This window comes from Branchiostoma floridae, chromosome 9 (genome assembly GCF_000003815.2).
Source record: "Branchiostoma floridae strain S238N-H82 chromosome 9, Bfl_VNyyK, whole genome shotgun sequence".
In the NCBI taxonomy this organism is placed as follows: domain Eukaryota; kingdom Metazoa; phylum Chordata; class Leptocardii; order Amphioxiformes; family Branchiostomatidae; genus Branchiostoma; species Branchiostoma floridae.
In genome coordinates this window covers 14,804,456-14,824,612 of record NC_049987.1, presented here as the reverse complement: position 1 = coordinate 14,824,612, position 20,157 = coordinate 14,804,456, and the positions used below count along the sequence as shown (strand labels likewise).

The following is a 20,157-nucleotide window of genomic DNA, read 5'->3' as shown; positions in this document are numbered from 1 at the left end:
TCCTGCCTTGCAATTTTGTAGCCGTGCGGAAGGTTTTACAAATACATCTTTCCCTGCCATCCTGCAAAACCTCCACATCGAGGAAGACCTAAGGAAAAACAATAGTATACTTTTTCCCGTTCAATATCAAAGCCTACGTTTAATGATTCATACATTGAAAATGATTTCCCCCCATTCGTTGGTTTCTTATCAGGACCTATTATTAGATTTTAGTGAGACATAACTGGGACACTTCACGTTATTTGCTAGGTTGTTAGTGCACAAGTTAATGCAGACTTTCCTCTCACTTTTTCACGTCAACTTTCGGAACAAAGTTCAACGTTCTTATCTTTAATCTCCACAAAATCTTACCACTTCCCCATCGACCTCCACCAGGAGAAACACCGTATCGGGATCGTCCACAAAACCGTGAAACTTGGCCGGCAGGTAGTCAAAACCGTCCCGAAAGGTGTCCGGAGACGCCATGTTCATAACGGCCTGGTAGTCGTCGTGAGTCGCCTCTCTCACAGTCATCCGGGATAGCAGATCTTCGTCCTAAAACAGCAGCAAGACAGCTTCAGAACCAGATCTAGAGTTCCGCGACCACATGTACTTTCGTTAACAATTATCATTTCTCATCAACTTTGCAATGTATTACTAGTACCAAAGTGTAACGGCTTGAAATTTTTCTGGTACAAAATTTGTAAGTTAGTACACAATTATTTTAAATGTAATGTCATAATAGATCTCAAAACCATCATACTAGGTCATAAAACAGATTATCCATTCAAAGTATCCGATACCTATGTTACAATTAATTTATTGATTACTATAGCAAAATATGTCATATTCAAAAACTGGTGCAGAAACCAAAGTAAGGGTGACTGGTGACATCTACAAATCTTTTAAAGTTGATTGCTTTCTATATCTAAGTGACGTTAGGAAACAGCACAGAAATGTCCTGTCACGCTTGTAAGAAATGTTTCTATTACACTGGTGTGATTTGTAATGTACTTTGTATTTTGTTGAATAAAGCCTGAAAATGTATTACTAGTACCATGTCTAAAGATTTCAACAGCCCAAGGCATGATTAGACAACACTATACTGCAGTCGCAAGTGGACCAACGGCACTACTGTTTACGGACAGAAGGGGTCACGTAACAGTATTTTGTAATGACACACCCCTGTTTGAAATATTGTGTATTTAGCGACAGAGAGTGTCATTTTTCCAAGGCCTATTGCAAGGATTCTTGTGTTACAGCTATAGGCTCTCGCGGGGTCCAGATGATGAGCACTTGATATCATTAATTTCTGCTAGACAAGATCAAAAGTTTAGAAGACGAGTGACCTCAACCTGTGAGGGGTGGTATGTTTGTACAGTGATGGGGTCATATGACCCATATCTTAGCATCCGAAAAGTAGTTCACTCCGGCGTTTATTATACACTATATGCAGTCGCTTCTCACGCTGACATTTATTATACACTATATACAGTCGCTTTACTGCTGGGTAGCAAAAGCGAACATATAATAGGAGCGAAGTACTACCCGGATGGTACCCAAGCTAGTCATATAACAGCACAAATACTGTGTGTGGTTTCCTTGTTTGTCCAACGCTTATAGAACATCTGCAGTCCGTACTAATGACCAACAATTTCAACCTATCAATGCTAATTACAACAAGTCAGTGTGTTTTAACTAGCTTTCATGGGAAAAGGTTCCGATGATGACCACTTGATACTACACCAGATATAGACCAGGTCAAAGGCATCGAAGACGGGTGGTCTCATACTGCGAGGGTCGGTATGTTTGTATGGTCATTGGGCCATATGTTGATATAACAGCACCAATGTTCTCTTGTCCACCCAACGCTAATAGAGATTCTCATTTGCAGCCCAGACTTATGTCCAAACAATTTCAACCTTTCAATGCCAATCGCAACGAGATGCAGCTAAGCTCTAATGGGAAAAAGTTAAGAGGATGGGCACTTACCATTGCTGAGGAACAGATCAAAATCGAGGACGAGTTACTTCAAGCTGCGGGGGTGGTATGTTTGTAGAATGGAGGCGGCAATTGTTGATAACAGTTCAAAGGTTGTCTCTGGTTCTCTTGTCTACCTATCCTACGTAGCTACGTTGCTACAATCTCTCTCGGGCTAGCGTTCAGTCAGGTCTGACTAGATCACGCTTCTACAACGCTTCCACTATGTTTTATGGAAACCGTCCGGATGATAAGCACTTACCATTGTTTTTGCCGATGGACCAGATCAAAATCGTGGACGAAGACGAGTAGCCTCAAGCCGTGGGTGTGGTGTGCTTGTATAGCTGATGAGACGTCATAAAATGTTGATGACGTACCTGTTCAGGTTGTGTTCGGCTATCTTTTCTACCTAGCTTGTGTTACACAATCTCTATTTATTTTCTATTTCTATTTCTGTAATCTTTATCCAGGATGGTCCAAACTCAGTGCATCTTGCACTGCTTTTCAGTGGAGCCCTGCGTGTTACATAAAATAAAATAAAACATATACATCACAAACATAGGCAAACATAAATAGACAGCAATAAATGAAATGATTAAATAACAATGGTAATGAAACTGATGTAAACAATAATACTAATCATAACAATAGATGCTGCTAGTGATGATGATATCAATACAAATAATGAATGAAAATCATGGTACGAAACTAATGATAACAATAATAATGATAACAAAATAAATACTATCAAGTCGTCAGTTTCATTGAGTGGTCAGAGGTCAGGCTAGCCAAGCCCTGCATTTGGTTTTAACGGTAGATTTTGACGTGCAGGTCTTTACAGATGGTGGAAGACTGTTCCATGCAGTGATACCTCTATAAGAGAACTTGCGTTTCCCACATTCCAAACGTACAAGCGGTACTCTCTACATGAAAACTAAAAATTATGCATCAAAATCTACGATGGACAAAAAGCACCAATTACGGAAACTAAGACAACAGATGATCAACAGGAGTTATGGTGTCGATGAAAGAAAGATTAGCCTGAAGTTAGAGATAGTTGACAAAATAATATTTATTGCTTGTTTGGGATTGGGGGGGAGGCAGTGTCAACTAGAATAAGATCATCTTCGAAATTCATCATTTCCTTTTGCACACTGTTGATTTAATCAACAGTTTATTTCTGATGTTACTTGCTTTGATCAGAGTACTGTCTGCACGAACATACTAATGAGAATTGCCGGGAAATAAAAGATGAATATTGTGTTATTCAGGTTGAGATGCATAAGGTTGTTTACAGTCCTGTAGTTTTATCACTCATGCAAAATCTACGAGTAAAGGTAATGCAGTGTATCTTTTACATTGTCTTTTCATGGTTAATTTTTGGAGCACTTCGACAGTGTGTATCATCTAAAGTCGTCTCATTTACATGTTTATAGTTTCCAAATGATGTGTCACAACTTCCCAAGTCACCATTAGTTTACCCTTCAAATAATCCAACCATGTGTACACCTCTTGTCGTTTGAGTTATGTCCTCAGTATTTGGACTTAGAGACAGGTTTTGTCATCTTGGAATTCCAGTAAGTTTCCAGATCAAGGTAGGCATGGAAATATGCATGGTCATGTGGAAGGTGTCTGAAATGCAAATACTGGACGCAAAACTCCATCACTACATCCTTTAACCCCTTGTCAATCACCATGACACAGAAGGTTATCATGCCTGTATACTGACTACAGGCGTTCTTCACGTGGTTTGTGATGTGAGCCTTACATAAAGCCTCGTCCTTACAGTGTATATCTATGTGATACACCCGGCCCCGGGGAGTCATGTAACTCCCGCCGAAACTAAGACTCTTGGCGGTCGGTACATTCGAGTCGACAAGGATGTAGCAGCTCGCTTCTACTAACTTCTTCATGTTGGATTCAGAAAGTTTGTACGGAACCCAGTCGACAAATACGGTGCCCTCAGACAGTACCGCAGCCGAGAAGGCCGGCGGCAGCAGGCGGTGGGTCTCGGTAGGCCGGTAGGGTACGAGGGCCGGTAGGGACATCTGGGCGTCAGTCAGCCGGTCCTTCATGGGGGTTGCGTCCCAGCAAAAGTACATGATGTTCTAGAGAGACAAAGTAAAAATTGCTGACGTCAATACTCCAGATGGAATGTGATTTCAGATTAAGCCGGTCGTATTTCTATCTTCTCTGTTTATTAAGGCGATGAACTAAATAAAAACACATAAACACAGTCCATACCCAGACCGGGCTCTGAAATCGTTATGACCCGCCCACGTCTAGACGGAAAGCTGATACTCCGCCGGATACTGTAAATGCATAAACTTTCGCGGTGGTTGAATGTTCGCGGTTTTCGCAGTGGCCGCTTCGCCGCGAATTTAAAACCACCGCGAACATTTTTCCATGGCAGTAAGGGACTACAGTGCATGGTGCTACGGCGAACTTAAAACCACCGCGAAAAGTCTCTTTTCCCGCTACCGCGAAATTAAATCCCCGCGAAATTAGATGCATTTACAAAAAAACAATACTAGTAGACAGTTTACGGGCTTTTTTTCTTCAGGACGGGACCAAGATTAGGTTCCAAGATTAGGTTACGGATTGGATCATTTTTTTCGCTGGGGACGGGTACGGGTCCGAATCAAAATTAACCGGGCGCCCACTCGAACCCAAAATAGCCCAGTAATCACTGACATAACAGCGTGGAATTGTGCTAATAATAACAAAACAGGCCATTCCATACTTACAATCACAGATTTCATCCTGAAGTTGCCTGGACCTTTCACCTCTGTGTTTCTTAGTACATATAGATGTTTCGGTGGTCGACCTGACTTTGCAATAACTTTTTCCGCAGCGCGACGTACAGTGGCGTCCACGAATGCCTTATAGAATCCCCTGCCTTGCAATCGTTTAGCCACGCGTATGGTTTTACCATAAATTGTTTTCCCGCTTTCCTGCAAACACTCCACATCGATGAAGACCTAGGAGGGGAAAACAATGGATAGAAGTTCCTGCTGGATATCAATATTAGTCAAGAAATTCCCGCTCGACATTACATTTAGTTATTCACATTCTAGAAATAATTCCGTTAACGGTTTCATCAAGTTGGTAAGTCAAAGGAGAACAAAGTTCTTCGTACACAACCAATCGTTCTATTCAAGACCGAACTACCTTACTATGTATATAGATAAATACTTTACGGTTGGGACCGCATATGTTAGCAGCGACACCTACATGCAGTGCGTAACAGAACAAATTAGAATTTCCTTAAACCTGAGGAAGGAAGGTGACAGGCGGTCAGTGAAACGATTGTCTTGAATAAAACACTTGGTTGTGTACAAAGAAATTTGTTATCCGTCAAAAAAATGACCATATTCGTAAGTTCTTTGGTGGGCCATATGATTAAATTTTCGTATCGAAGACAAGATCAATCTAACTTCAAACTGGCAAATTTTCTACGTTTACACCTTCGTGCAGATTTTTATTCCACTTATTCCTGCCACCTTTCTTATCCTTCGACTCCGCAAATTCTTTTCTGTGCACATCTTACCACTTCCCCATCGACCTCCACCAGGAGAAACACCGTATCGGGATCGTCCACAAAACCGTGAAACTTGGCCGGCAGGTAGTCAAAACCGTCCCGAAAGGTGTCCGGAGACGCCATGTTCATAACGGCCTGGTAGTCGTCGTGAGTCGCCTCTCTCACAGTCATCCGGGATAGCAGATCTTCGTCCTAAAACAGAAGCAAGACCGCATCAGAACCAGATATAGAGTTCCGCGACCCCATACTTATTACATACCTGCTATACCTCCATTTTTCATGAAGGTAATAACATCCACAGCAGAAATTGAGTGAGAACTATATTTCTGAATTTGGCTCATTTGTGAGAGAGGCGGGTCACAAGTGTTTCGTATTCAACGATATACTCACAGATCATAGTTTCCATAATTTACTACAAATGTGTTATTGATGTCTGTCATCAATGATACAAATGGGGTTCTCATTCATACGACATATAGAAATAAAGAAACGAGTCCCTTCTGTTTCAATAGTTTGCAAGGGGTCAGGGATCGGACTCTGACCCTAGAAGTCCTTAACGCTGTTACCTGTTTGCATGAAACTTTACTTAGCGACAATACGTGGTTCAAATAACCGACACAGATCCCTTAAGATTCCAACAGCCTAGTCAAGACTGTGTCTATGCTTTATGAGCAGGGCATTTGTTGCTATTGTAAGTGAACCGAAGGCACTGTTGTTTACTGAGAGGAGAGGCCACATATTACCAGTAATCTCATTGTGTAACGACGCCCCCTTGTTGAAATATAGTGTACTTGGCTAGTGGCATTAGGTTCATTACATCCTTCCAATGTCTACTGCAAGGACTTCTTGCTCTATATATATAGCTATCTGGGAATATGGGAAAAGCAAATTGTCCTGATGATGAGTACTTACCATTTCTGATGGAACAGATAAAATTCGTGCACGGCGAGTAACCTCAAGCTGTAGGTGCGGTATGTTTGTATAGTGGAGGCCACCTTTGAACTTGAAACACTTATTGACATAAGTGTTTCAAGTTCAAGGGTGGTTACTGATTGTGCTTGTCTGTCCTGCCCAGTGTTAGGCCTACGTCACATTTCCAAGCGGGGTGCTTGTTGAAACGAAATATAGAAATGTGTTCGTAAAAATGCCCACGACTTTAGGTCTTGTGCATCTTTTATACCATACTTTTCGTTCCCGATAGAAGATCTTCGTCCTAAAACAGCGACAAGGCAACCTCAGAACTGGAGTGAACTCCACGACCGGGGTCACCCCATACTTTCGTCAACAATTATCATTTCTCAATAGGTCATTAGTTCCATGTCTAATGTTGTTAGACCTCGATCTCATCAGTTACATATGTGACAGGTATGAAATTCCCATCATTACCGCCATGAAATATTCATGGAGGTTATATTTTTCCTAGTGTTTGTATGTCTGTGCGTCTGTCTGTGAACAAGATAGCATGATTAGATTTGGGGGGCCTGTCGACTTTCCTTGGTACTGCAGCGTACCTTCCGGTTTTGCTATCTCGCGTTCTGAACAAGCTATGGTCCCTTTCGGGTGTCAGAAAGCTCTTGTGCTCAGGAAGAAGTGATATAGATTTGGGCCCCCTAGCGGCCAGTTTTGGGATAGCAGGGGCATTTGTGTCAAACATTTCTGAAGAGGACAACTCAAGATAGGAACAACGGATTTTATGATTTTTGTACGTAGGTACCTTAGACAATGTTGTACAAAATAAAAGACTTATTATGCAACATCGTAGTACATTTGCATGGTTAATGAGAATATTCTATCGTAACAGTTTTTTTCCGATGTATCTCTTGTCCCGGACATGATATGGTCTTGACATTCGGGTGGTAGATAGCTTTTGGCATCATGACAAAGTGGGACAAGTTTCAGCCCCCTAACATTTAATGTTGGAACTGCAGGGGAGTTTCTGTCGTGACATTCCAAAGAGGATATACACTATACACTAAAGCAAACCGTAACCCACAAATAAAATTTCCTCAAATCATTCGACACCTTTTTATTGTGAATTGTTTTTCACAATACTTTGCAGCAACCAATGTGTGTTGATCAACATTTCATACAATTCAAGTCATGTATTTTTTCTTTCAACGTGCCTCTTTCCATACCATAATCTCCTCAAGCCTGTTTGACTACCACAGAACCTTGATAATACCAAAGAACTGCGTAGTCAGTTGGTTGAGAAGCGTTGCTACCGTTCGATTATATAGCATAGCCCGTATTCTGTGACAGCCAGCTTCTGAACTGGGTGACCCGGGTGTAGATGCCTGGGTTGCCGGCCAGAGCGCAGCCGTTGCCCCAGCTCACCACGCCCGACAGGGTCCAGGTCCCGCCCAACTGGCAAGCCAACGGGCCTCCGCTGTCACCCTGCAGATGAAATAGTAACGGTTATGATCTCCAAATAAAATGGAAATATAGGTTTGGTGTATGCTCAAGATGGACTACGTTGATATTGGTATATGGGAAGGTGTAAGACAGCCCCTAGTATGCGACCTTGATACTACAGCAGAACTTCCGTTTTTGTATCTTTTGACCTGGCTGTGCTCTGGTGATTTTATTTGGTGGCAGATACTAGTAGTTTGTGATGTGAGGAAAAGTGATGTATGCTTGGGGGCCCCCTAGCAACCTGCTCTGGATTTGCAAGGGCGTTTTTGTTTTGCACACGGTGACTTAATCTATGATGAGGAAAATCTGTACTTGCAGCGTTTTTCATAATAGGACTCAAATACATGTAACATATGTAATTTGTGGTAGATGGACGGTACCTGACAGCTATCCCTGCCACCGCTGTCGTAACCAGCACAGAACATACGGCTGGTGATGGCCCCGTTCATGTAGTAGTTACAGGTGTTCCTGTTCATAACGGGCACGTACACGTACATCAGCCGGCTTGCGAGGTTTCCGTTTCCTGTCAAATCACAAAAAAAAATTCATCAATTTCTATTAATGTCCCTTCACACTTTTGATACCCAGTTTGTGATAGACGTACATTCGAATATCGAGTACCAGAGCTGCTTATGTGAAGGAAAGGTAGTCCCATTGTCTTTTTGAGGCCGTATGGGCATTGGGCGATCTACTGTGACTATGGTGTATTGGAAGACGGAGTCCAGCTCTCTCCTTCCATCGTATTTTACCTCCCAAACCGAAGTCAGGTACCCGTTTTTACCCCTGGGTGGAGTGGAGAAAGTCGTGTTTAGTGCCTTTACCAAGGGCACGACATCGATGCGACATCAGAGCAGGCGAACCCAGGATCTCTGGGTTCTGGACCTAACACCCTAGCCGTTCATCCAACACGACGCCACGATATACATGTGAGTGAATCGCCAAACAAAAGTGCCGAAATTTTGTCATTTGTGTGACAAACACACATAAACAGCCTTACTCTACCCGTGACTTTTTTTTGTAAATTTAGATACATGTATTGTGCACGTCAATGTGCTAACATAGTCTTACTCTATCGTGAAAAACAATAAAATATCACTTAAAAAAGAGGAACTGACCAGTGGTGTCTCCGAACCCACTGACCACACAATTGGTGCCGTCCGGAGCGTCGTACGTGGGCAGACTGAGGGGGCTGACGTAGTTGTTGATAGAAGCGGCATGGCGGAGACGGATGACAGCTGGGATGGGTAACGGAAAAAGATAAAGCACCATTCACATTCATATGAACTAACGCTAGACCAATGCGGCAATGCAGCTCAACGAATGACCTTTGAAGAGTGAAGGTTGGTTAAGATTCATAGACCTGGTGAAGACCGAAAGTAATTCCCACGATGGAAAATGAAAATACAACCGAAAAATCCAAAATCCAAGATGGCGGCGCCCATTTACGCTGACGAAAACAATATATGTTATTCTATCGCAAATCTGTAATTAATGGTAAGAGTCTATGTCATAGTCAGGGGTGGCCCACTGGTTGTAGTCAGAATGAACGGTGATGCTCATGACGTCAAAATCCAAGATGGCGGCGCCCATGGACACCGACGAAAACAATCTGTATCGCAAACCTGTAATGGATGATAAGGGTGTATGTCCGTACCTATGTCGTAGTCAGGGGTGGCCCACTGGTTGTAGCCGGAGTGAACGGTGACGCTGGCCGCGTTGATGGCCTGTTCCGTGTTCTCTTGAGAGTTCGGGTAGATCTCACCAAGCCTGATCGTCCAGTGACCTGGGTTCGTATAGTCCTGCCTGTCATCGATAAACATAAACACAGATCAAATCTTCGGCGTGGAACAGTGTTTGACTGTGTACTGTGAAGTGTGTTCAGCACCAAGGACAAGTCTGTTACATGGATCAAGAACAAGGTTGCAGTCCTTTTCCAAAACACTAGGAGGCGCATTTGGATAGCCACTTTCTCTCAAGATAGTCTGTGTGACCAAGGAGACACAGAGGATACATGTATGTGTTTGGCCGTGTTGTTAGAGCTATGCCCTCTGTGTTATTTGAAGTTTGCATTGCAATCGCTGCGATAATTATTTTTAGAGATTCAAACAAAAATTGACACCTATATCGGCGTCCTTGCTTTGCCATAACTCAAATATACATAGACACGCACACACCATACACACACATATACACACATACATACGTATACATATGCGCAAAAACACTGTGGTATGAACCGACCCATTATAGAAGAAGCAGTGAGCAGCCGTCACCACGTAGGACGGATGGACCAGAGTCCCTCCACACAGCAGGGGACCTGTCAATCAACGGAAATCAACATTAATGGAAAATACAGTTTTTAAGTAAACTTGTGAGAGTGGTTACGATACATTGTTAACGATACATTGTGTCGTGAATTGTGGTGCATTGTACCTTTAGTCGCAGTTTCAAGATTTCTCGCTTTTTGACAACGTTTTGCCAGGGTGCTGGCGTGCTCCTGTCTTGTTGCATGCCCCTAAAAGAAGTTATCAATAGTTCTAATAAGCCCTACCTACATTTGCATGAGTCCAAGCTAGCTCAATGCCTTCAAGTCTCACGCATCCTTATAAACGACTCTGAGCAAATGTTGGAGGTGTGTTTTGAGGGAATTAATTGTGTACATCTTTCCGGTCGGAATCGTCCCCTCCTCCTCCTACAACATCTGCTTGGTATTCTATATCTTAAAAGCTGGGTCACGGTTCGAACTGCGCCTGCACAGTGCAATATCTATGCATTATGCCTAATACGTCAAAGTTGTAGACTCCTGAGACATAGCACGTTGGGCACGTATCAAGCATGGTCTTGAGAAACTGTTTACCGTGGTACAAGTTAGGGGTCGTCACCTTTGACCTCGCGCATGTGAACTTTGCATCGTGAGCCGACTTATTGGTACATGTGACTACATCCTTACCGTCCAGCCGAGCCTGCCAGGGGAAGTTGCCGAGGGACGCAGCGCTGCCGCCGATGATCCGCTGAACCTCCTCGGGAAAAGCCGGGTCGTTCTGGTAACCCGACAACGGGTTTCCGTCGGAAACTGCGTCGTCATGGAAACGATTACGTCATTAAATGATTGCATGTCGCGTGATCTAAGGCAAAGTCTGCCTGACGTCATTAGACTACGGATACGACCGTAAGGTTGCTTTTGCATCAGTTATGTATGTTTCTCAAGTAACCCCAAGTCCATTCCTAACCCCCTACGGACTAGTCAGATTTGGGTCCTAAAATCTTGAAGATGCCAAAAGTCGAATCTCTTTCCTTTAAGATTTTCCAGAATGATTCCTTAAGAAGAGAAACTGTTTCTTACTTTCCAAATTCTTCACACTTTTGCCCAATGAACAATAGGATCGTCCCTTTTCGCAAATTTTAGGGTAAACATTTAGAAATTAATCATGTGCGTCATATCGGTGATTTGAAAATAATTGCCTGTGGTGTCCTTGCTTGATCCGGACTGTGAGAAACGTACAGGCAAAAACAGCTGAACAACCGATCGATAAAGAACTCATTAAGACATGATTATTGATAAGCTCCAAATACATTTTCGACAAAAGTAATATCTAAAAGAAAGGGTAAAACAAGAATAAGAATAACAAACACAAACACCTTCTTTTTTTCATCGGGCCGTTGTTGGTAAACAAAAAATGAAACAGAAGTCTAAATCTAAGAGAAAATAGTCTTCATGTATGGCAAGCTCATATCATCAGGGTCCTTACAACTTCTTGCCAAAAATCTGTCTGTTGGCAGTTGCATAGTCATGTGGGCGCTGACATGATCAAACATTGCGGCTCAGTATGGAAGACCTGCCGGATGAAACCTACGTCACGAGAGAGTTGGAGCGGTTTCTTCGTTTGTTTTGTCGTATCATATAATATAATATCATCATATCATGGTGCGGATGTTGAATAGTCAAAACTCATCTCAAAAAAGGGGCAGCCAAAATAGGCCAAGTCTAAAAACAAACAAACAAAACAAATAGATTTTGGAGAGGTATCTTTCAACCTCGGCGTATTCTACTGTGGTTCATAGTCTTGTCTTTATTTTGTCATGACCGTGAGAAATTTATGGGGAAAAAGGATTCCGTTGAAACTTTCCTAAAATTCTATACAGAATATTATGAAAATATTTCATTCATCTCCTTGCAAGTTTTTAAGTTGTTTTGTATGCAATGCATCTAAAGAATTTTACACATTTGTATTCCTCGTAAGTAGTGCCAATCCAAAATCGGATGTCCTTCTTTAACTCTTTTTGTAGTTATGAATTTCTGTCGTTCGTTTTGGTCTTTTCTTCATTCTCTCATTATTTGCTCCAAAAATGGTAACACGATTGTGATAAAATTCTGACGTTTCGTTTATCACCTTGCATTTGTACAAACTTGTACCGTCTGCCATCTTTAACTTTATCCCAGCTAACTAACATAAATGTAGAAAATTAAGAAAAGCTTGTAAAAGTCACTTTGAAGACTCTTAGAATAAGTTTCTTACCTGCCCCGAAGGCAAAGACAAAGAAGACCGCTGCCCACATCTTCTAGAAAAGTTCAGTTGTTCTGGAGTCCACAGGTGGCTAGAAGTATCCGTCTTATGATATAGATATACGTCAGCACGGAACTCACCTCTAACCCTATATTTGTATTCATCTATGTATAACTTTCTGTTGTTTCAGTACAAACATTTTATCAGCATACAACTTTACATGGCAAACGTCCAAACTGGGATGATGAAACACATGAAGCCTCAGCCCATAGTTTACTATAAAAAAGGACCTTCAATTATTTGATGTTTCCATCTGTAGAATCAGCCTGGAGAACCGTTTCTATTGTTTGAGCATGAAAGTTTGCTAGCCGTATACGTATTTCGTACACGCGAATATTATACGAGAAGATGCCAGAATACTAGATATGTATGGAACCCTGTTCAAGCTAGACAAACATTTATCTGACGTTGCATTCGTTAGCTATTAGACACTGTCTTCCGGAAAGTGTAGAATATGGCATTGCCATCGTACGTTTCTACTTTGAGTGGAAGTACTCGAGCTCGGACATAAATATTAGATATTCATGGGCAAACTGTCAATTCAATGTTTCTACATGAAGTAATGATGCGTTTTATTCGTGCAGTTATCGTACTGGATTAGCAAATTGCACATAAAACCCAGTGACTTACCAAGTCAGATACTCGAAGAAATAAACGAAGCGAAAATGGAATAGTTCCTTTGTAGCAGAGAAACATATCTTCATCCATGAAACAATCGTGCGATACAATGTATTTCGTCGCAATAAATTGAACACTGCGACGAAATATGGTTGTGTGTATGCGTCTTGTGATCAACATTTTGCTACGCTGCTAGGCAAATAATCTTCAAGCACATGTGAGGCGCAGGGCCGTTATACTTGTGAGATATCAGAAAAAAAAACGTTTTAACGTCTTAAAAGTCTAGGCCAACATCTGCTTTGAGATTTGTCAAGCCAAAATTAGTCTGACCTGTTCCCTTGAACCCACTAGGTACTACCCAAACCAATAATTCCTTTCAGGGCCTCCTATAACTCCGCTGAAGTGTAGCAGATTCTTGCCAGGTTTACTCAAAGATCAAAACTGATACCAAGTTCTTGTCTGCTATGATCAGGCAATCAGGCTTTTCTCCGATTCCCAAGCAGAGGTTTTTGTCAAGGCGACCACTACTAGCCCTCTGACCGAAACCTCTGCTTGGAGTAAAATATCCACTAAGAAACACAAGTAAAGGTATGTCAGCAAAAACATAATACTAAAAACAAAGTCAATAGTACAAATCTCCTGAGGTTTGTGAGATTCCATGTAATTTGTTTCATATCTTTTCCATTTACATACAGAAAGTAGTTTAACGAATACCTACTAAAGTTACCAAGGGGAGGGGGGGCAGCAGCATCAAACACAGTCTAGCAATTCTCCAAGTAGACGTTTTGTGGAATGCTTGTCCTACTTGTCTTCACAATACCACAGGGTAAAAGAACAGCAAAACCAATCACTATTTGCTTGGAGCTTGTCTTACATTGATGACTTGTGCGCAATCAATATACTGAAGTCATAAAAACATTTTGTGGGTGACAGGACTGCAACCCCTACTGCTCTGGTACACTGTTATGCTCCTTGAGATATTATTGCAGCCAGTAGGTACCCAATATGAGTAATGAGGCTGTTCACATGTGCGCAAGGTTGGTTATTAAACAAAGTAACAATTTTCATATATATCAGTATGGAAGTGATCCGTAACTCTTTATTTGCTTGATAAAATTGATTTTGCTTTATAAAAATCAATTTGAATCCCATACACATAACCGTGGACTTGAAAAGTTTTTAATGTAAGTTTGAATGACGTCAAGACTTTTAGCAACACACATCATGGGCTTTGTAGTTCACATTTCTTATCTTAGTTGTATGTATTAGGAGCACATTTGGATGTTGCAATGTGTTTAGCTGAAACAAAAGGAAGATCAAAAAGATTGTCCATAGGTGGTCTTATGACAAGGTGTACATCTAAAATGTAAAAATGCTGTTTTGATCTTGATCACATAGTTGTCATAATTTTAACTTGAAGGTGTGAGCTTTGCATAGCTTACTTTTATTCTGGTACACACAGCAGCTCTATCCAGATACCCTTTGAACCATAATATGGATGAGGAAGTTGAGTGAGGTCAATGGAAATAAAGACATCACAAGAGGCTGAGAAAGGCTTTGTACTGATTTATTGAATCTTCATTACGACTCCGTATTGCTAACTCAGTCGTGAGGATTCAACTCAAACGACTTGAGGATACAACATTTAACACAATAATCTTTATAAACAAAAATGGCCGGGCTAAAAGATCTACCATCAACCTACACAATCTTTTTACAGCTACAAAGCACACCTTTGTACAAGGTGATACAAAATGCTCAGCGTATACTACTTTCTTTTCAAATTCTACAAGCAAGCACTTTACTGGCTTACAGCGATAAACCTTTTCCAGTTCAGACTTTAAAACAACAATTAATTACAAAATAGAATACTACTGGAATAGACCTACAATTCATTACAGCCAGTTTCTAGAAAACGGCAAAAATACTATGCTTGTGCATATATAAGCCTGTATGAGTGCTTAGGAAATATACTCCATTAAAACATAACCGAAGACAGCTATGAACAGTGCAACACTCACTGGTGGATCCAGTACAGGCTCCACTGCCATAGTCTGGAAACTCAGGCTCCTTCGCAGCACGGCACAGGTATGCTCCTTGCCTCTTCTCCTGCAGTGGGGGACAAGAAATTTCCGCCCTTCGAAAAGTCTGGAATTTGGGGCAGCCAAATTTCCTGCTCACTGCTTTCCTTTGAGATTCCGGGTGTTGAGGTAAACAATAGGGTGTTACACTTGAGCTTTTCATTCAAGCAGCCAAAGATGAAACTTTGAACTCGCCGCTCTGCTTCTTTGAAGGCCAGTGATTTCAAGCAAAATGTAGCAGCATGAGCAGTATTATGAAATGATTTAAGAGTGTCTTTTCTGCTTATCCTTTTATTGCCATGGTAACAGAGAGATTACATTGCAGTATTGTCAATAGGTCATTTGGGCAAGAAAGTAAAATTCTTTAGATCAATCATTGTTGTCATTGCTCAGTGATTTGGCAGTACCACTTTGATCCTGTGATTTAGCTTCGAGCATAATTGAGTCTTATGAATAGTCTTCAGCTCCAGATAGATTTTTTTTCCTTCAGAATTCAGTTTGCTGAACTCTTTTACTTGGTATCAGGACAGCTTTGGGGAAATGTATTTAACATCATAAACTCAAGGGAAAAACTGGACAAGGTTCTGTGATTCACGGAGTCCTCTTTACTTTGTTTGTCTCGGAGTAATTACACAAGATCTTTTTGTAGCGCTTGGCAGTCTCCATAGGGTTTTGGTGACTTGGCCCTAAACTTGGTGGGATAAAAGTTTACAATTTCATCCAGTCTTGATATTGTTCTGAAGCATGAAACAGTGAAATTGTGTTATGCAATATGTTGAATTCAACTACTAGTTGTCCAACGTTTAAGAACATATTTGAAATGTCACATGATATTTGGGCATTCTCTGATTTTGGTGCCCTGCCATTGAAACATTTAGTTCCTCCTATATAAACTTCAGGCCACATGAATTTTGCCAATTTGTATATATTATGCAAAAATATACAAATTAGTCCCAAACTGGCCACACTTAGTGGTCAATAAAAATATTATGTAAAAAATGTATTTACTTGGGATTCACTTGCTACAAAAAAAGCTATATACCAATTAACAAAATTTGCATGCAATGCTAATGTGTTACAAAAATGTCCCCATAATTAGAGCAAAAATTCAATACCTTGAACCACAGAGAAGAATTTTTCGATGGCTTAGAATTTGGGCTTAACACTGTCATTTATTCCTCTTTATAACAAATTCAGATGTTGACAAATACAATTAACTGCTGTACATAATTATCTAATAAAGTATGCACAGCATGCAGTGTTCTTAATCATGCATTCCCAATGCAGAATTTGGACCTACAAAAATTGCTTCATGTCCTTAACTACAACAAAGCCACCATACGTTCGATGAATAAAATTGCCCTGGAGATACTCTAGAAATCTAAGATTGAACGTGACAAAAAAGCCAAACTTGTAACAGAGATAATTGTGGAAAATTGACAGTTACCAATTTTCAGAATGAAAAGATGTATCCTTGGTCATCTATATAAAACCATTGCAGAATACCGATTTTAGCACTGCTTTCCATTGTGTGCACTACTGAACAAAAGGCTCCCCCATTGTTAGGAACCCATTTGTATCCCCAAAGGTTCCTTTCTCTGGGAAAATGTGCTGTAAAGATTGCCCCATCCCCATACTTCCCAATTTCAGCAAATCTATAAAAACAAAAGCCTTCTTCGTTTTCACCATATAAATGTGGGGTATCATTAACGCATCATTAGAGTGACCCGCTTGGATTTTCTCAAAAATTTGTCAAAAGACTTGATTCTTTTATAGCAGGAAAATTCAACATTCTAACCTTAGGAAAAGACTTAAAGACCTGTTTTCAATGTCTGCTTCATGGTCTGGATTCAGTTTGTCGTATGCGTGGTGCTGGAACAGCATTGAAATGCAGTGGGTTTGATTTCAGAGATAGACGTCTTGTCACTTGAGGTCTTTTAAGTGTTTGTTTAGACTATACATTGCAATGGGGCCAATCATAATGCAGCAAAAACATCCACTTAGGCCCCATGTCAGAGCTAATTGTAATAATTAGGTTAAGCTTATTTTCATTACTGAATGTCGAATATGTCACATTCCATATGCCTCTAAGATACTTAGTAATTGAATGCCCCAGACAAACATGTACTTTGAAACTGACGTGAAATTCAGCACTTTATTAAGATCACCTGTACTGAATTTCAAATTTAATCTCCATCATGCACTCATTTATTTCTGCAGAAAATTGTTACAAACGCCCTAGTCCAGACTTGGATTCTTGTTTGATTCCCAGGGCATCTTTGAATTGACTCAAATCATATCAATACTCCACTTGAAGTGACCTGTTTTTATTAAGAATGACACTGACAATTTTGTGTTGTCAAAATCTGAACCAGGCAACGGCACTAGCAATCGCTTTTTGACCTTGTATTACCAATATCCTAAATTTATGCAAAATTTCTTCGGGAAAGTAGTAGAAAAAAACATAAATTTTGGTTTAAAATGTGCAAGGGATTGGTGGAAAAGGGTGATGTACTTAAAGTGAGTTCTTATGTTTCAGCCATACAGATTTGTCTATGACTTGCCTCAAATTAGGGGTGCATATCTAAATTGGGGTGCATACAGCATTACTTTTATTCTGTATTCTCCAAGCAGAGGTTGGGTCACTAGGGTAGAGCCCGCAAAAATCCTGGCTACTATCTATCCCTGCAAACCAACCTCTGCTTTGAGAATATAATTCTGTGCTTAGGAGTTCTATGAAATTTTTACTATTTTTATAATAGAAAAGCATTTCTTTATTTGACCCATCAATTTATTGTCCTTTATGATGCCAGCACAAATTGGCACTCTTGTCTGTGCTGAATTTTTCACTTAAACTGACTCACTCAAGGTGAAGTACCTTTCACTGAGTAGAGAGCTTCCTTATGAAACTTATGTAGTGGCAGATCCAACAGTATTTCACTTTAATGTTTAAATACCGAGTGTTGTTGGCAAATTTGAAAACTAATTGCAATCCCTACCCAGTGGCAGTTAGCGTGTAGTAGTCATATCAAATAGCCCCCCCCCCCTTTTTAAGTGAAAATTCTTGAAGTTATCCACTGCTTTTGAGAAAGGTGGAGTACTGCGAGGTTTGAGACAACCCCATTTCCCGTTTAATTCTTGGAGAGATTTGATAATCACTAAGTTAACTTATCCACACACATCAAATCAATTTTTCCATAATATCAAATGCTATGTTAAGGTATGGGCACATGGTTTCATTTTCAAGCCAAGCTAATTTGTCTGTTACTCTGTTCTCATTTAGGATGAACTGTATACCAGTAATTATGTGATTAAATCAATCCATATTCTCCAAGCTTTGGCCAAGAAACATGTTCTACAAAAAGTTGTCCAAATATAAATGGACAATGTCAATTGACTAATGTCATCATTTGGCAGTTCACATTTTACTTTGTATTTATAAAGGTTTAAAATCTGTGTAGTTACTACACAGCCTGTTTGGAAAATGAACTTTGTTTCAGGGTGCTAAAAGATCATGATGCACTCAATAGTTTCAAGATACCAGCCAATTCAAAAAGCTACAGTACTGTGTGTAGGGGGTTTGTGGAGGGGAATCTTTGTAATGTGAAAAGGGGCATAGTCAGGTCTTTCTGATAAACATTTTGTCTCATATTATCAGAAAGGCAAGTAGTCATAATTGGACTCACACTTAACTCCAGTGGCTTTAATTGTTTGACTCGTGCTTTCCTGCTAGATGTTTGTCATGGGTAACTTGCTTAAACTCAGCAGAACAGAATTCTCCAGAATGTACATGTGCATGTTGGCTGGATATACTAAAAATTTTATTCTTCCTGGTCACTTCTGGTCGAGGCCTTGTTTGCTAGTATTGGTTGACTACGGTTTGTGCATTTCAATTTAAAAAAGCAGAATTTAAAAACCTTTTCACACACCAGGGGACTTCTTTCGATCCATCTTCAAGGGTAGGGTAAATAGTATATAGATGAATGGGATGTACTTATGCACTATGGTTTGATTGAAAGACCAACGAGGCAACATATTTTTTACCCTTCCCAGCAAACAGATTTTGTAACTACTTCATTTCAAACAAATACATAATTCAGCTTACTTTTTGCATGAACCAAGAAGGAAAGACAGAACACAGCTTTGGAAAGAACACATGAGCAAGAGTACATAAGAATGTGGACAATGACACTGGTTAGTCCCAAAATGTCCCTATCCCACAGCTGTCAAGAAAGAAATCAGCACACAAAACAAAAACGCTGAATGCAGAGGCACACCTATGATTTTCTTCCTTCAATGGATTTTTGCAATTGGTATTCAGAAACCGGTGCTCAGGGACAGTTGTTACTTGTAAGTTCACCAAAAATAGTAGCAATGACAAATTTTGTTTGTTCATTTTCATCATCTTTCCACCATTTACTGCAATGGGTTAATTTTCTGGGACTTCTTTTAATTCAAATTTTACTCTTCATTGTGATTCCTTTTTTTCTGATTGCAGATTTGTTCAGATTCTTCATTAAGAAATGTTGTTCCCGTCACCCCACTTATTCTACTTCACCTGCTGTCAGTCCTCCGGTCCCCGGTTCTGTCCAACACGAGCAGCATTGGGCACAGAAGCGAGGCAGCGCCTGCCGCGAGGGTGGACACCCACGGTCAGTAGCGCCACCTGCCACAAAAGCCATCACATGCAGACAAGTGTTAAACAGCACGCAAACACTCCACAACACCATGGTCCACACCACCCAACCACCCACCAAACAAACATTTCCTGAAAATGCTTAACAGTAAACCCATCCATACTTTAAACCGATGTACGTAAACTTACCTTTTCTGCAGTTGGTCAGGCAAGGGTTTGTTTTATTTTTTTTAGGTTGGGGCATGTGTGGTTTATTTCTGAGTTTCACAAGGGAATGGGAGTGTTTTTGTGTGGTAAAGAATTCGGTCAGACTTTATTTTTCGTGTGTAGGGGGGAGGGTGTTTC

General features: G+C 40.6%; 2 protein-coding genes across 3 annotated transcripts; both read right to left on the bottom strand.

Moving 5' to 3' along the window:
* Positions 1–3,491: 3,491 nt before the first annotated feature.
* Positions 3,492–5,774, bottom strand: LOC118422192 (probable N-acetyltransferase 16). Its single transcript, XM_035829708.1, has 4 exons — positions 5,769–5,774; positions 5,510–5,692; positions 4,824–4,940; positions 3,492–4,067 (listed from the first exon to the last, which is right to left on the bottom strand). Exons 1-4 carry the CDS (start codon positions 5,772–5,774, stop codon positions 3,492–3,494), a joined length of 882 nt encoding a protein of 293 aa, XP_035685601.1.
* Positions 5,775–7,514: 1,740 nt separating this feature from the next.
* On the bottom strand, positions 7,515–19,930 carry LOC118422460 (trypsin-2-like). Of its 2 annotated transcripts, none has more exons than XM_035830052.1 (7): positions 15,117–19,930; positions 10,863–10,985; positions 10,154–10,229; positions 9,567–9,715; positions 9,028–9,147; positions 8,293–8,435; positions 7,515–7,894 (listed from the first exon to the last, which is right to left on the bottom strand). In XM_035830052.1, exons 1-7 carry the CDS (start codon positions 15,337–15,339, stop codon positions 7,730–7,732), a joined length of 999 nt encoding a protein of 332 aa, XP_035685945.1. In that variant the 5' UTR covers positions 15,340–19,930; the 3' UTR covers positions 7,515–7,729. The 2 variants fall into 2 exon arrangements, with proteins under 2 accessions (XP_035685945.1, XP_035685946.1); XM_035830053.1 differs by lacking the exon at positions 15,117–19,930 and adding an exon at positions 12,430–12,678 and having other exon boundaries at positions 7,562–7,894.
* Positions 19,931–20,157: the final 227 nt, after the last annotated feature.

Coding starts and splice junctions, on each gene's coding strand:
- LOC118422192 (XM_035829708.1), bottom strand. Junction 4,941..5,509: donor TGGAGGTCGATGGGGAAGTG/GTAAGATGTGCA, acceptor TTCCCCTCCTAG/GTCTTCATCGATGTGGAGTG. Junction 4,068..4,823: donor AGGCATTCGTGGACGCCACT/GTACGTCGCGCT, acceptor TTGTCTCTCTAG/AACATCATGTACTTTTGCTG.
- LOC118422460 (XM_035830052.1), bottom strand. CDS start 15,339: ATGAAAAGCTCAAGTGTAACACCCTATTGTTTACCTCAACACCCGGAA. Junction 10,230..10,862: donor CTGGCAGGCTCGGCTGGACG/GTAAGGATGTAG, acceptor GTTGATTGACAG/GTCCCCTGCTGTGTGGAGGG. Junction 7,895..8,292: donor GTGGCAGGGATAGCTGTCAG/GTACCGTCCATC, acceptor TTTCATCTGCAG/GGTGACAGCGGAGGCCCGTT.